The sequence below is a fragment of the Pocillopora verrucosa genome, chromosome 9, assembly GCF_036669915.1.
Source record: "Pocillopora verrucosa isolate sample1 chromosome 9, ASM3666991v2, whole genome shotgun sequence".
Lineage (NCBI taxonomy): Eukaryota > Metazoa > Cnidaria > Anthozoa > Scleractinia > Pocilloporidae > Pocillopora > Pocillopora verrucosa.
The window spans coordinates 16,150,975-16,165,891 of NC_089320.1; the positions used below are offsets into that span (position 1 = coordinate 16,150,975).

The window sequence follows — 14,917 nt, forward strand, 5'->3', positions numbered from 1 at the left end:
TGCAATCTGTGTTCACTCTTAAACCCCTAGGAGTTACTTAACATCTAGCTTCTCCTTACAAAATCACCCCTGAATCTAACATTAAAGTCATGGGAAGAAGCTCTTGATTGTTACACAAATTCTCAGCACCTTAAGACATATACAGAGAACAGTATGAAGAGCATGCGTACTGATGTTAGGGTGTAGAGGGTTAATCTTGGCCAATCCTAATCATCCTTTTTCACCGTCTTTTGGTTTATTCTCGTTTTTCATACATTATATGTATATACATTTATTTACTTCTCCCGTTACTTACATGGTGGTCAGTTGAAATTCCAAAAACTCTTATTACTTTTAAAATAAGGCGAATCACATTCGCCTTCTAATTGTTTCTTATAGATGATCAATGATTAAAAAGACTGTGCTTCTTTATCACATACAACGAATAATTTCCATGTTGTCGTGAGTCTGTTCAGTAACAACTCACAGATGACGTCAAAATGTGGCCATAACATCAGTGCCACTTCCTTTCTTAGCACATTGTGACGTCGTCTGTGATCTATTACTGAAGAGATGCGTGGCAGCATAGGGTCTATTTCTTAGTTGAAATCGAATCACTTACTCAAGTTACGTATAAAAAACTATGTACAATACTACAACTGCTTACATGACAATTTTTACATATAAATAAGTTTTTAAACAACATAAAATTACGCTATTATCATGCTATCGAAGTTTTCAAACAAAATTTTAACTATTTCTATCAGTCATCGCAAGCTGTATTCGGTTCATAAAATATATCAAATAGAAGTATTTTAATGATTTCTTCTATTTAAAGGAAGGTTCTTCAAGTTGACATCATGAAAAATACCTCAAAAAACGTTTAGACATACCTACGTAAAGGTTAAAGAGAGTAATGCATTTTCAGCTTTGTCCCTCGGAAAAAAATCCCCATATACATTTGCCTGCTACAGTGGACCCTGTTTGCGATGAATAACAAAAAAACGATGGGAGTGTGGGAAAAACGTGGGGGACTAACCTCATAGATTTTCTCTTGCCCCCCTTATTTCCTCGCCTCCACTACAACTGACTCAGGCTATACGTGCATTTAGGGTAATTTAGAATTATCAACCGAGTTGATAACGTAAATTGGTCACCGTAAAGAGTTTCAAAGCTGACGTTTCGGGGGTTAGTCCTTCGTGAGAACGACGCTTCGTCAGAGCATTAACCCTTCGTAGCGCAGCTTTGAAACTCTTTACGTTAGCCAATTTACGTTATCAACTCAGTTGATGATACTAAATTACCCTGTTATACTCTCCCACCAACGCAGCACCAAAGTTTCTTTAGAAACTTACCCCCTTTATACGTGCATTAGTATATACAAGTTAGCCCTTATATACATGTCTTCCTGATACAAGTCCTTTAACTTTTCCACATCCTGGGTATTTTGCACGGCTAAGCCTCGTCCAGTATTTGAATACGTTGTCCATTGTACAGCCAACACGTGCGTATATTTGGCGTTGATTCACTCAGGTAAATAGTCTCTAGCCTTTATGAACTGCACTTCACTAATATGTAAGAGGTATCTTCGTCTCCTCTTATAGTTTAGTTTTATAGTGCTGCATGGATTCGTGATGCTGCCACACATCCCCCAGGGCTTTCGGATTTTTCAATGAACTTTTCATTTCCAGCGCACAAATCTCGAAGGCTTGCCGCATTTGGAAGGCACATCTCCTAGGAGGCATCCTGCCAACAGCTGTGCCAAGGCCAGGACATAACACACTGGTGATCTGATTCTGGGTATTTTGTTCTGCTTTGTTGTGTTCCTTTACTGCCAAAAATAAGCAGATAAGATTGACATGTTAAAGCAAAGACATTTTCCTGTTCAGAAACTTGCGGGGAATGGGAGAAGAAACACGGGCCTTAACGTTAGGGTGTTGGTCTGACTGAAGCCCATGCTAAGCTCTCTGATTTGTTCAGCGGAGATGAGAACAGACTTTGGCCAAATGGCAAAGTTCAGGGGTTATCTTAGCCCATCATGAGTTTTGCTTGCCCACAATTCCAGTCATCCACACAAACAACAAATATATGGAACAGGCTACCTGGCTGAGGTCATAAAACCATGTTCTTCAAAGCCAGAAAGGCTGTAAGAACATTTCTTTACTTATTTCCTTGGTTTGTTGTATTCTCTTCATTCCATTGTTTTCTAAATTGGCAACTATTTGTTATTCATAGGTACCTAGTATTCCAAACAAGAATTGTTCTTGACAGGACAGGCACTTTTTCTCGAGTTCATGGTTGTATACCTATCAATAGCATTTGTGTTTGTGGTTGTTTTGCCTAACAGTCATTTTGCTAACAACCAGTTTATTAAACTCCTAGGTCATTTTGCCAACATCTCAGGTCAGTTCACATACATATACATCTCATAGGTTGTTTTGCTAACATATTGGTCTGTATTACAAAACATAGCATGGCTCCATCGGCAGAACTTAATTAACTTCTAACAGATGGAAAGCTGTAGAGGGAGCTGAGTCATTTCAATACAAACTGAAATCAATTCCATACAAGACTGACTAGCATGAAGTGACACAGTGGCATTATAGTAGGTGTCCTTGACCCCAGATTTCATAGTCAGATTTCAAGCCCAAGTCACGATCATACGTTCATATCTTGTGTTCTCCTGCAAGATGCTTCACCCTCACAGTGTCCCCTGCCCCTAGGGAGTCTACATGTAAATGGTAGTGGTGGCAATTTGTGCAGGAAACCTTGATAAATCTGCATAGGGTATGACCTTCAAGGAACTACCATTTTGTCTGGGAAGAGTAGCAATACTCCTTGTTCCTTGGTGATTTTGAAAAAGAGGTTAGTTCAGATATAGAGGGCCTGTGCAGTCCTCCAGATAACTACAGGCTTTAAATTTTACACTTAGAAATATATATAAAGTTCATTAAACTAACCAGCTCTTATGACTGCTCTGAATGCCAAATAAGCATTGACAGTATCACTAACATTCATCGGTATTCTCATTGTTGGTGTGCTGATGAGATACTTAATAAGTTTTCCTTCATTAAACTCAGGATTTTTAAACTTCTTCTCATTGTCATCTGGGGACAGTGTCTCAATAATCACAGCTAGACCTACAGGTAGTTCACCATCATGATTCTGTTTCAAAAATGCTTGGAGTCTGTGTTGCATTTGCCAGCCAAAGTGATTGATGTAAACCTGTGGTTCAAAACAACAACAGAGGCAATGATAATTAGACAAGGTGAAAGGGGGTGGCCAAAGGGGAGTGTCTAGGGTGCTATTTGTCAAGTGAAAGTGGCAATTTATCATAATCATGATATTTGGGTACATCAGTGGATGATACTCATAATAAAGTTTTAGTTGTAGGAAAGAGGAGGGAGAGGACCTCGAGTGGAAAACTTTTCCTGGCAATGAAGAACCTATCCTGTGGACTACATACAGGAAAACCTCAATACAACATCCCTTTTGTTTAGTTCCCTTTTTTTCTGCAATATTTTAAATGTTGCTTTTAAAATCTCCATAGGACCTGCCCCCAATAAGATAATTATTTATGTTGCCTTACCATGTCAATACCTCCATCCATGAATCCAAAACTGTTTGCTGGGGACACAATAGCATCTGCTGCAGGAGCCCCTTTAAAAATGTCTCCACAGGATATCTACCAAAAATTAAGTCAAGAAATGTCAAATCTTAAAAAAGACAAAAGCTAAGCTTGAAAAAATTGTAAAACGTGTCAATAAGTGTTATTCTCTCCATAAGTGTTACAGTAGTTTAATAGCTGGTTTTGGTCAGATTAAATTTCATATTCCTGGGTTGTATATTTGACCCATTCAATTGGCATTCCTAATAAAGTCCACATCCTTAATGGCGGACGAGACCAGGCTCTTTTACGTGTAAGTAACAGCCCGCCATCTATGAAAGAATATGGTATCAAATGAAATCATTCGCCTTTTCTAACCTTAACGGTATTGCTGTAAGGAGCAAATTCTTCCTGCCATGCATCAACCATTCCTGCCTTTATGTCCCTCAGATGAAAAATCACTTTCGAAATATCCATGTTTTCCATCCCTTTTCTGTTAGCTTCCGTTATTGAACGTTTGAGCCTGCACTCGCGTTACAGCGGTATCACCAATGGTTGTTGTTGGGAATTACAGAGATATTACATAAAGTAAAAAGCTGACAGCCCTAAAATGGCGAGTCCAATGATCGCACTGAGATTTTCCAGCCAAAATTTCTCAAGAAGTCTGGTAAATTTTTAACAAATTCGACAATTTCTCAATTTTTTATCCTAATTTATCCTCCTTTTGCTTAATGAGCAACGCCTTTGTTTCGTAGTGCTGGAATGCGTCCATGAAGCTTTTCTCTACGGTACCAGGATTACACGTGGGTATAACGAATGTAACCATGTTAAACTTCTACAGTAAACCTGCCAAATTTACACTAAAAGTATATTTTTAGATTATCAGTACCATATTCAGCTATATTCTTGAAAAAGTTTCACTTCTTATAGCTTTGGCTTTGATGATTATATGGGGGCAAGTTTCTAAAGAAACTGTGGTGCTGCATCAGTAAGAGAGTATAACAGGGTAATTTGGTATATTCAACTGAGTTGATAACATAAATTAGCCACCGTTACGAGTTTGAAAGCTTTCAAACCCTTTATGGCGGCCAATTTACGTTGATAATATTAAATTACCCTTTTATGTGCAATTAAAAGGTAATTTTGATTTTAAGAATTTGCATCGTCATTCAACGTAGTATTATTTTGTTGTCTTTACATTGTTATCGGTTTTATGGTAAAAAATTGACTTACTTGAAATTAATTGTTATTTTGCCGATGGCAGTTCATAAGAATGAACCTAGATACAAAGTTTTGAACTATGTCTTTTGGTTGTTTCAATTTTCAGGAGGTGGTTATTGCAAGTGCAGTCAGAACACCAATAGGATCCTTTAGAAGTACACTATGCAATTTTCCAGCCCCAAGATTAGGAACTATTGCAGTAAAGGCTGCAGTAGAAAAAGCAGGTGTTGTATTAGTTGTATTAAGGGGAATTTGAACCAGATATAACAAGGTTTTCCTTCAGTTGTTTTAGTGCCTCAGGAGAAACACTGTTTTTATTCTTTTCATTGACTAAATTAGAGTTTTTATTAAAAAAATAAACATACTTTGTACTAATTACTATGAACTAATTTTGACATAAATCTTATTTTATTTTTTAAGCAGTTATTTCTCATCTACATTGTTAGCCATTACCAACTTGTGTTCAGTTAAGACAAGTTTAACTTAATTTAGCTGTGTTTTAGAGAGAAACTTACTTCAAAGACTCAAGAGGTGGATTTTTCAGTGTGTAAACCCAGTTAAAATTAGTATGCAGCACAAGAAATTTCTTGCTCTCGGAAGTCATTTGCTGTTCTATATGTGAAATTGGTTACCAGTTGTTTCATAACCACAGTTGTTTTGTATCCAGTTGATTCGTACCCTGCAAGGACCATTCATACCCATACTAGTAAAGAGTTTTTACCCTGTTTAGCATGTTTGAAGTAATAACAATAACAATGAACTTATATTGAGATCCAATATTTTATTGTCAAAGCCTCAATTTTTAGAAATCATAGACAGAAAGAAATGACAATCTTCTGTTTTCTATTGGGAATACCAGCTAATGTATGTCTTTGTTTTTAATAGTAAAGGGAGGAAAAATGACACTGTCCTTGTGTGAGGAACTGTTTAACTGTTAATGTTAAGAAAGTCACAAGTATAAACAATACTTTACTTACCTTGTGTTAGGCAATAATTTAAATGTTTTTCTCTGGAAGGTCACAAGTATACAAATCAGAATTGTATTTTTATCTTACCTGCTTGAGTCTACTGACATGCTGTATACAATTAATAACTTTTCTCATGCACATATGAGATATTTCAATTGAATGAATATTAAGACAAGTATGGATTGCCCAGAACTTTAGGTTCAAACTGAGTCAAACTGGGTACAAATCGTCTGAATTTTAGTACAAAACGACTGTGGGTACAGAATGACTGGATACTGATAAATTGGCTTGGCTCACACTGTAAATACTTAAAACTGATAAGTCTCTGATGTTGTTTTTTCTCCTCAGTCCAGTTCTCCTTCTCAATGTAACCTAGGAATGTAGTTGTCAATAATGCAGAGTTGAAATACATAGCAAAGTTTGAAAAATATTCTTGGTTTTCTGAGATGCAATAATTAGTTTGGGTGCCACAAATAAAATTAAAATGAAGGGGGAATAAGAAAAGTATGTTTTTGGTGCAGGAGACGCTTTAAGCCAGCAGATTCTGGTTAAAAGTAGACCCTGTTGAGCTTTTATCCCTTTCAGTCAGTCTATATCATCTTCTTAGCCACAATTTGAACAAATGACTGATATTTAAGGCAAAAGCTTACATATTTTTTAACAATCAGTGAAGTGTGCCAGATCCTAGCTGCAGGCTCTGATATTCAATCTTGTTAAATTTTACCATGACTTTACCAATTCTTATTAAGGTATTAAACCAGAGGATGTACAGGAGGTCTATATGGGAAATGTGTGTACAGCTGGTGAAGGTCAAGCACCAACAAGACAAGCAACACTTGGAGCAGGTAACACAGTTACTAGCAACAAATCTCTGATTACAGTATCACCCCTGAATCAAACAAGAAGGGGTCACAAGAAAAAAGGGAAATGATCACCAACTAAAGAAGCTTTGATTGTTAGACAAATTCTCCTTATCAGCACCTTAGGAAATGTATAGAGAACATCATGGAGAATATACATACTGGTGTAAAGGGTTAAAGCAAAGGAAAGTGAGAGGTACAAAGAAATTTCTGTGAAAGTGTTGATCTTCAGGCTGTCCATGACAGCTTGCCAAATGATCATAAACTTGAAATATTAAGTTTTATCCTTTGGTCTGACTGTTAGCCTTTACAACAGGGAGTCACTATTTCATTGGTCATATTTATACATAATAACCTTACACTAGTTTGAGGAATAGCATTTTTTGTGATGATTCCCAGGCTTACCAATATCAACTCCATGTACAACCATTAACAAAGTGTGTGCATCTGGTATGAAGTCCATCATGATGGCAGCTCAAAGTCTTGCATGTGGAAGTCAGGTTTGGGCTGATTTTTTTTTGTGAGTGTGTTTACCAAGAGGTTGTCTTCAAATTGCTCTTTATCCATATCTGTCTTGGGCCTCCTTCTTACCCTTCTCCAAAGACATCCCTGATCATGCCCTGATGTCATCTGTTCACTTCTCCTTTGGTACTTATCCCTCTCCAATTCCTTACACCTTTCCGTCCACAATATCCTTTCACACACCAGGTTCATGAATGGTATCATGGAGAATGGAAAAGCCATAATGAGCCTGTCAAAGTTTTTGAGTCAGAAGCATAGGATTTTTTTCTTTAGAATTTGGAAAGGTAATGTTGTGTGAAGGGTGCAATTATAGCAATGCATGTCCAAAGACCTGGTTTTGAGGATTTTCCTTCTGATTCTCTTTTGAAGGAATCCTGAAGGAAACTTCATTTCTTTTATGCTTTTAAAAGTTTTTGAAATAGCTAGTTAAGACGTAAAAAATTGAAGTTGGTCTGCTGAATGTGAGAAATTGATCAGTTAACATGAGCTGGTGCACGATAAAAGTTTGGTAGCTATGTAGTCAGAATTATTCCGAGCGGCAAGAAATGCAATCACTTATTTTGTTTTAACTGTTGAAGCTCTGATGCACCAGTGAAATTCTGATGCACTCTTCATTGTAAGTTTTTCTCTCCCATTTTCTATTTGAACATAACATTCTTTCCAGTTCATGTTTGGATTGAATAAAATGATGCATTTGTTGAGTTCAGGTGACTTCAGACTGATTTAGTCACTTGGAATTAAGAATGCTACAGAACCAAGACAATTGAACAAAAAAAGGTGTAAGCATCTCCATACCTTGCTCTGTTTTTCTTATTACTCATTGTCTCACATGTTTGTTTTACTATATTCTTTACAAAGCCATCCTGCAATATAAAATCTTGTTCCCAAAGAAAATATTTTGTACTCATCGACTAAGAAGGAGTGGCAGGTCATGTAATAAAACTGGTGATCAAGTCAGAAAGTTACTTTATCTTGTGCTTTGTGTTACTTGTGTCGTCAGGAAGTAATGGTTGCTGGTGGAATGGAGAGTATGTCAAATGTTCCATTTTTAGTTGGGAGAGATCCACCAAAGTATGGAGGACACAAAATGGAGGCAAGTAACATACTGTAAAAGCTCTGATAAGCCCCTGGAGAACCCTCTTGAGGGCTTATAACTCTGGAAGGCCTATTACCCTGGAGGGCACCCTGACAGGGACCTATTAAGAGAGTGTGGAGGAGGGGGGGAGGGTGGGAGGGGAGAGGGAAGTCTTATTATTTCATGTCAGATTGGTTGCTTAGTTTAAATGGATATTGAACACAGACTAATTTTTAATGAAAACTTATAGTTACTGTATTTGAATTCTGGTGTTTCTTCTATAATTATTTAATAAGATGAAATTAATGATTTTTTTCTTGCTTGTCAATCATGCACTTAAAATAAGATGTGGTGTATTTGTCCCTTTGTAGGATGGGATTGTTAAAGATGGCCTATGGGATGTATACAATCAGATCCACATGGTATGTAGAAATAAGTATCCTATAAGAAGCTACCATGCTTGGAAAAAGAGTATCAGATTTCAACTTCTTTCCCTATTTTGCCACATTGGAAAGAACAAACATTTTTGTTAATTTTTAATTTCAGCTATATACAATAGTTTCTGCATTCCTTGTGTGTACAGTTGGCTTTTTGATCACTTCAAGTCATCTGAATGGCAGAATGCTAAATGAACTGATGAGACGTCCATACAGAAACTTGTCAAGCTTAATGCTGTTTTTGTATACAGACCTTGTCAAATATTACATGTTTTGAACTCTGTTCAGTGTTGCTGAAGTACCACAACATAAGAAACAAATCTAAGAAAAGGGCCCAGAAAATCTTTCAACTTCTTATATACCACTATAGTGCACTTCTTATTTTTCATTGAAAAGTTGGAAAGAACCTTTAAGCAATACATATTTTAACCCATTACACTTAAAATATTTAATCCTTTATACCCTAACATCAGTATGTATATTCTCCATACTGTTCTCTATACATTTCCTAAGGTGGTGATGAGGAGAATATATAAATAAAATCAAGAGCTTCTTTAGTTGGTGATCATTTACTTCATTCATTCTCCAGAACCTTAATGTATAATTCAGGAGTGATATTGTAAGGAGATGATGGATGGATAGATGGACTTGTAAACTTGAAGAAATACTAACTAAAGGAACTAGCATCCCATCCATAGGAAGAAGAAGGAGTAATACTGATCTCGTCATCCAATAAAATTTAGGTTATGTTCCCTCAGCTTTGTGCCTCACCCACACATGGAGAGTTTTAATTCCAGATATGGTAGTCACTATTTAAGTGGTGACACTGACAAGCATAGTTACAGTAGTTACTATTTAAATGAAAAAATAATACTTCCTGCTATTTCTCAGGGTAACTGTGCAGAAAATACAGCTTCGAAGCTGGAACTAAGCCGAGAGGAACAGGATGAATTTGCAATAGGCTCTTACAAGAAGACAGCAGCAGCCTGGGAGGTAATTATCCATTTTTGTCTGAGGGAATAACATGGAAGAAACGTTACCTGAGTACCAGTGTTAGGTCCAGGTTGACACCTTGTGTTCTTCACCTGACTGAACAATTGTGGAAGACAAAAATGAATATTAAGTTTGAGGAAAAGAGTAGACTAAGTTCAGCTATTTCAGTCAAATGTGACCTGACATAAGCAGTTAAACAGACCTACAGTTTACTTAACTCTTACATGTACATCCAATTGGTCTTATTCTTGTCAACCTACAGGCACCCTAATCTCTTTGGGAGAGCAGATTATGTGTCAAACCACATCATGCAATATCAAACATGACTTCAAGTATATGGATTTGTATGGGATTGATATTGGATGTGATTGATGTTGTGTGATGTGGCTTAATACATAATCTACTCTCTGAGGGAGCTTAGGGCACCTGTAGTCAACCTCACTATTCCACCAAAGGTTATTTTCCAGCATTTTATTCAGCCATTTCTTGCCTTATGTGAACATTTGGTTTCCAAACTCAGCACTTACCAGTAAAATTTAGGAAGCTTAAGGTAAAACTATGTGTTGTTGAGCTAAACATTTTGGCTGCCTTACATAGGTATTGTACAATAGCTAAGACAATATCCACGAAAGTTGGATGAAGTGCTGATAATACAATATTAGTAACACTCTTAAGTCATTGTTACCATGGGAAGGGAAATATTTTGCTTTGTGTATTCCATTTTAGGCAGGGAAATTCAAAGATGAAATTATTCCTGTATCCATTCCTCAAAAGAAAGGTATGTCTGTCTATTACTGGATGAAGAGGGGGGCATTGGGGTGTATTGGAAACCACAAAACCATAGAAAAAATCATCCAAAACTGCAAAACTGCAAAAAAAAGGATGGTTAAAAAACCAAAAAACTGTCAAAGCCAATAAACTTTCCCATCCCAGGTATTAAAACCCTAATCGATCTGATGCAGTGGTGACAGGTGGAGCATACAGAGGTTTCACAGCTATTCAAGATCAGTGGAGGTCCAAAATATTGCCACTTAGATTGAAGAGAAACAGAAACCCAAACAGGAAAAACTGAAAACCACATCAAAATCTAAATCTGAAAAACCATAAGTATTTATGATGGAAACTGAAAACTAAATGCTAAAACATGGAAGATCCGCAAACCACAATGAACAAAAATGGAAGTTTTTTTTTTTTGCAAAAACCAGAACACTGATCTTAAAAAAAATAGCCAAAACTATAAAACAGAAAATCCTAATGCCATCATAGATTGAGATTACCTTGCTTGTTGGTGTGAAGACAACCTATACAGTTTCTTGTAAAGTACTTAAAAGGTACTGAGTACTTAACTGTTCTTAAATGCAGTGGTGAATCATTTGAACTCTAAGTTAAAGAAAAAACTCACCCACAACAACGCTTTTAGCTGTAAATCTCTCATGAAGCTACAGCAATATGCTTTGATGTATCTTAAGCATGGCAGTTGTTTGAATATTGTATTCACTAGCTATAGAAATCAAAGTCAAGTGAAATTGGCCACAATTTTATATTTTGTTTGTTATCAGGACAACCTGATGTGGTATTTAGTGAAGATGAGGAATACAAGAGAGTTTCATTTGATAAGTTTGCAACACTGAAGCCTGTTTTTCAGAAAGAAAATGGTAATCCCTCTTATTTTATTTTAGTGATTTATTTAGTCAAAATTTGGCCAGAGAAAGTGTGGCTCCTTCTAGCAAGTAGATTTGTTGTTTGTACAGTTGGCCTTTAGATCACTTCAAGTTACTTGATAGGTGGAATGCTAAATACACTGACGAGATGTCCATACAGAAATTTGGCAAAATAATGCAGTTTTTGTATACAGACCTTGTCAATTATTATCTGTATTAATACTGTTTAATAGCTGAAATTCTTTGATAACTAATACTTTGCTGAATATGAGAACTTCCCTTCATCAAGCCTAATCAGGCAGTCTATATTTGATAATCAGACTTTCATTGACGCATTTAGTAGGTGGATAATTTTTTTCTCCATCTCTTGGAATAACTTGATTTGCAATCAAATAATTGATATTGAAACCGAACATTCAGTGATGATTACTGGGTGGTAAGGTGCTTTTCTCTAATATTAAGCAACATGTGTATTCATTTTACTGTAAGAAGACTTGAGTTAGTTCATAACTGTGGGCAAGAAGTTAGTGATTAAGCAATTCTGTCCTGAATAATGAAACTGTTCTGAGAAATTACAGCAATAGTTCAATAAAATTTAGCATTTTGATAAAAGAATATAGATGTGCATGTTGACTGTTATGCGCTTCTTCATATTTAATTCTTCAGGTACAGTAACAGCAGCTAATGCCAGCACTCTGAATGATGGGGCAGCTGCTCTTGTGCTCATGACCAGACAGGCTGCTGACCGGCTAGGAGTAAAGCCACTTGCCTCCATCATAGGTAACTTGAGAGAGCTGGTTGAATAACTTTATTGTCAGTCAGTCAGGAAACGTGACCATCCAGAAAAGGGTTGCTTGCAAGCTGGTCTTAATAGTATTAGCCCTGCTACACAAAGGTTTCATCAGCAGCGAAAAAAGTTTGAGGTGAGCTGGTAAGATGTCTGAGAGAGGTCTGGCGCTAATAATGGTGCCAGACTCCTTCAGACCTTTCCTTGCACAAGGCCTCAAACTTTCTGACACAGTAAGAAGTGCTTTTTCCCCAGCTCTATCGCCCTTTAACTCCCAGACCAAATTTGTAATTCTCCTGACCATCAACCATACAATTCTTATAATGTTAGTTCAGAGAATTTAGTGTTAGATCAACTAATTATCCCCAAATTGATAGTTTTCTTTTTTCTCATCACTTGTCTAGTTGATATTGTATTGATATTGTAAGGAGAAATTTTGTCTTGGTCACTCATGGGAGTTAAAGGCTTAATAAGGGCCTGCTCAGCCAAGATAAGTCTTTTAAAGTACTGAAAAAGACTGTGATAAGTTACAGTGATTGATGTTTGAGTAATCTAAGGATAAACTGACATCAGATTCAAGAGAGGAGTTTTTTTTTTTTATAAAACATTATTAGTTTAGTTCATGAGAATTGATTGATACACTCTTGTTTACTTACCTTAAAGGGAGGTATCTGTATTTTGTTCTTCAGGTTTTGCTGATGCTTCAGTTGCACCCATAGACTTTCCCATTGCACCAGCTGCTGCCATGCCTAAGGTATTGTCTTGTACTTAAAACGTTGAGTTCTTTTCAAAGCATTTTACAATTTGGTGTATACTCTATTATTTTTGATATTGCTGATGCTGACAGTGAGCAGAGCAAACACATTTGTCAAACGTCTGCGCATGTGCAAACCTTGTAGAGTCTAGGTGAGGCTAACTGGTGTGCTTTTAGGGTGTCAAAAACAACTTATCTTATAAGCAAACGCTCAAGTAAGTAAGTAAGTTGCAGTGTTTGAAAAGCATAAAACTATTTTGGTAAAGCTAAAACAAAATGGAAAATTAACAGGAAACCCGTAATCAAGTAAGCTTTGTGTAAGAAAGTCTTGCGTTTTCCTTTTACTTCATTTTGTCTTTTTTACAGATTTACATGAAGCCATTAATGTTTTTTTCTCGCATATTTGGCATGACAGTGTTTGTTTTTTCTATTTTCCTTTGAAATTTTGCGAGGGGAAATTGGCGCACGGCTGACCAAAATTGATCCCCTTGTGCATGCCCTACATTTGACTGTTGTGTTATGCAGAGCAGTTGTCACATATGAACGTAGTAGTGGCTTAACTCACCACATTGTTCTCTGTAGTTCAGTGGTAAAGCAGAGTACAGAATTGGAAGGTCTGGGGTCGATTACTTGTGGAGGACGCACACGCCCATGACAAGATGAATAACACCTTTTATTATTTTTGTCTTGTTTTTGTTTGCCTTAAGTTGTTACAACAGACAGGATTAAAGAAAGAAGACATTCACATGTGGGAGATTAATGAGGCTTTTAGTGCTGTTGTTTTGGGCAACATCAAGGTCGGTATAAAATAGTGAGCAGTGGAACTCCCAGAAAGGTCGAAATATGTTCATTTTTAGTATAAATCTACTACATTCTATTACAAATGCAGCGACTGATCTGATTGGCTTCGCGTCTTGCTATCTCTTCCATGATAGATAGAGACTTAAGTGATTAGCCTAACACAGTGTGGTTGAAAATAAAATGGATGTGACTTGAAATGCATTTTGAGTAAATAAGTTATTGTTCTTGTTGTTTACAGTTGATGGAGTTGGATCCCGAGAAAGTAAATATTCACGGGGGTGCCGTGTCCATTGGCCATCCTATTGGGTAAGTTTTTTTGTTGATACTGGTTCAAGATAAAGGGCAGAAAAAAGGTGAAAATAAAGAAAAGTAGAGGCTTGACCCTATGGGCTGGAAAGTTTAGGTTACGCTCTGGCAGTTATGCAAGTTTGTCTCGTATACAGACTCTACCAATTACACTCGTTGAATTATCGTGTCCAGTTTGTTGATTGCTTGTTTCAATCTTACAGTATGTCAGGTTCACGGTTAATAGCTCACTTGACTCATACTCTACCCGAGGGAGCCCTGGGTCTAGCAAGCATCTGCAATGGAGGTGGAGGAGCATCAGCTATGGTTATCAAAAAACTCTGAAGTCAGCTGACTTAACGTCATAAGACAAACCTGACGTCAATTCAAGTCCATAGCGTAATTCCTCCGTTGTGGCTAGTTATTACATCCAGTTCAACTGCTTAAGTTAACTAGGTGGGGGCTCACTAGAGGAAATGATATCCGGCTGGGTGTACAGTTTATATCGTTGCAACACAAGTTCTGTCCGCACAGATTGGATATCCAAAGAATTCTATTAAATTTTGCGTCTTCTTAGTAATTATTAATTGGTCAAGTCACTCGCGTTTAAGTGTTAGAAACAGGCTACAGTTTGGCAATAGGATGGAAGAATGCAAAAAAAAAAAAAAAAAAAACGGTTTATTTTATGTAGACTTGCGTGCTTATCTCCTCAGTAAAAGAAACAATGCAAACGAAACGACAAAAGAATTGTAAGACTATTATGGTTGTCGAGCACAAGGTGTTCTCAACGAATACTTCTATTTCAAATAATGCTCCCTTTTAAGTCCTAATGGGTGTAAAGTTTTAATAAATGTCACATGTTGCTTTCACTTGAAGAATAAAAATTTGTAACTATGAATCTATCCTAGAAGTGAGCGCAATTTCAGCCGTAACATTTAATCATTCAGCAGCAGCATTAGATTTCAAG

The 14,917-nt window shown here is 36.7% G+C and overlaps 2 protein-coding genes across 3 annotated transcripts; one reads left to right on the forward strand and one right to left on the reverse strand.

Annotated features, from left to right (window-relative positions):
• Positions 1 to 198: 198 nt before the first annotated feature.
• LOC131780236 (uncharacterized) lies at positions 199 to 4,115 on the reverse strand. Its single transcript, XM_059096854.2, has 4 exons — positions 3,965 to 4,115; positions 3,569 to 3,664; positions 2,940 to 3,204; positions 199 to 1,810 (listed from the first exon to the last, which is right to left on the reverse strand). Exons 1-4 carry the CDS (start codon positions 4,070 to 4,072, stop codon positions 1,578 to 1,580), a joined length of 702 nt encoding a protein of 233 aa, XP_058952837.1. The 5' UTR covers positions 4,073 to 4,115; the 3' UTR covers positions 199 to 1,577.
• Positions 4,116 to 4,140: 25 nt separating this feature from the next.
• On the forward strand, positions 4,141 to 14,852 carry LOC131779214 (acetyl-CoA acetyltransferase, mitochondrial-like). 2 transcript variants are annotated; one of them, XM_059095745.2, is made up of 15 exons: positions 4,141 to 4,253; positions 4,342 to 4,389; positions 4,914 to 5,031; positions 6,525 to 6,620; positions 7,035 to 7,135; positions 8,158 to 8,250; positions 8,604 to 8,654; positions 9,561 to 9,662; positions 10,389 to 10,440; positions 11,222 to 11,317; positions 11,990 to 12,103; positions 12,800 to 12,864; positions 13,572 to 13,661; positions 13,904 to 13,971; positions 14,175 to 14,852. In XM_059095745.2, exons 1-15 carry the CDS (start codon positions 4,197 to 4,199, stop codon positions 14,293 to 14,295), a joined length of 1,272 nt encoding a protein of 423 aa, XP_058951728.1. In that variant the 5' UTR covers positions 4,141 to 4,196; the 3' UTR covers positions 14,296 to 14,852. The 2 variants fall into 2 exon arrangements, with proteins under 2 accessions (XP_058951728.1, XP_066028900.1); XM_066172803.1 differs by having other exon boundaries at positions 4,143 to 4,253; positions 4,342 to 4,404.
• The last annotated feature ends 65 nt before the right edge of the window (positions 14,853 to 14,917 follow it).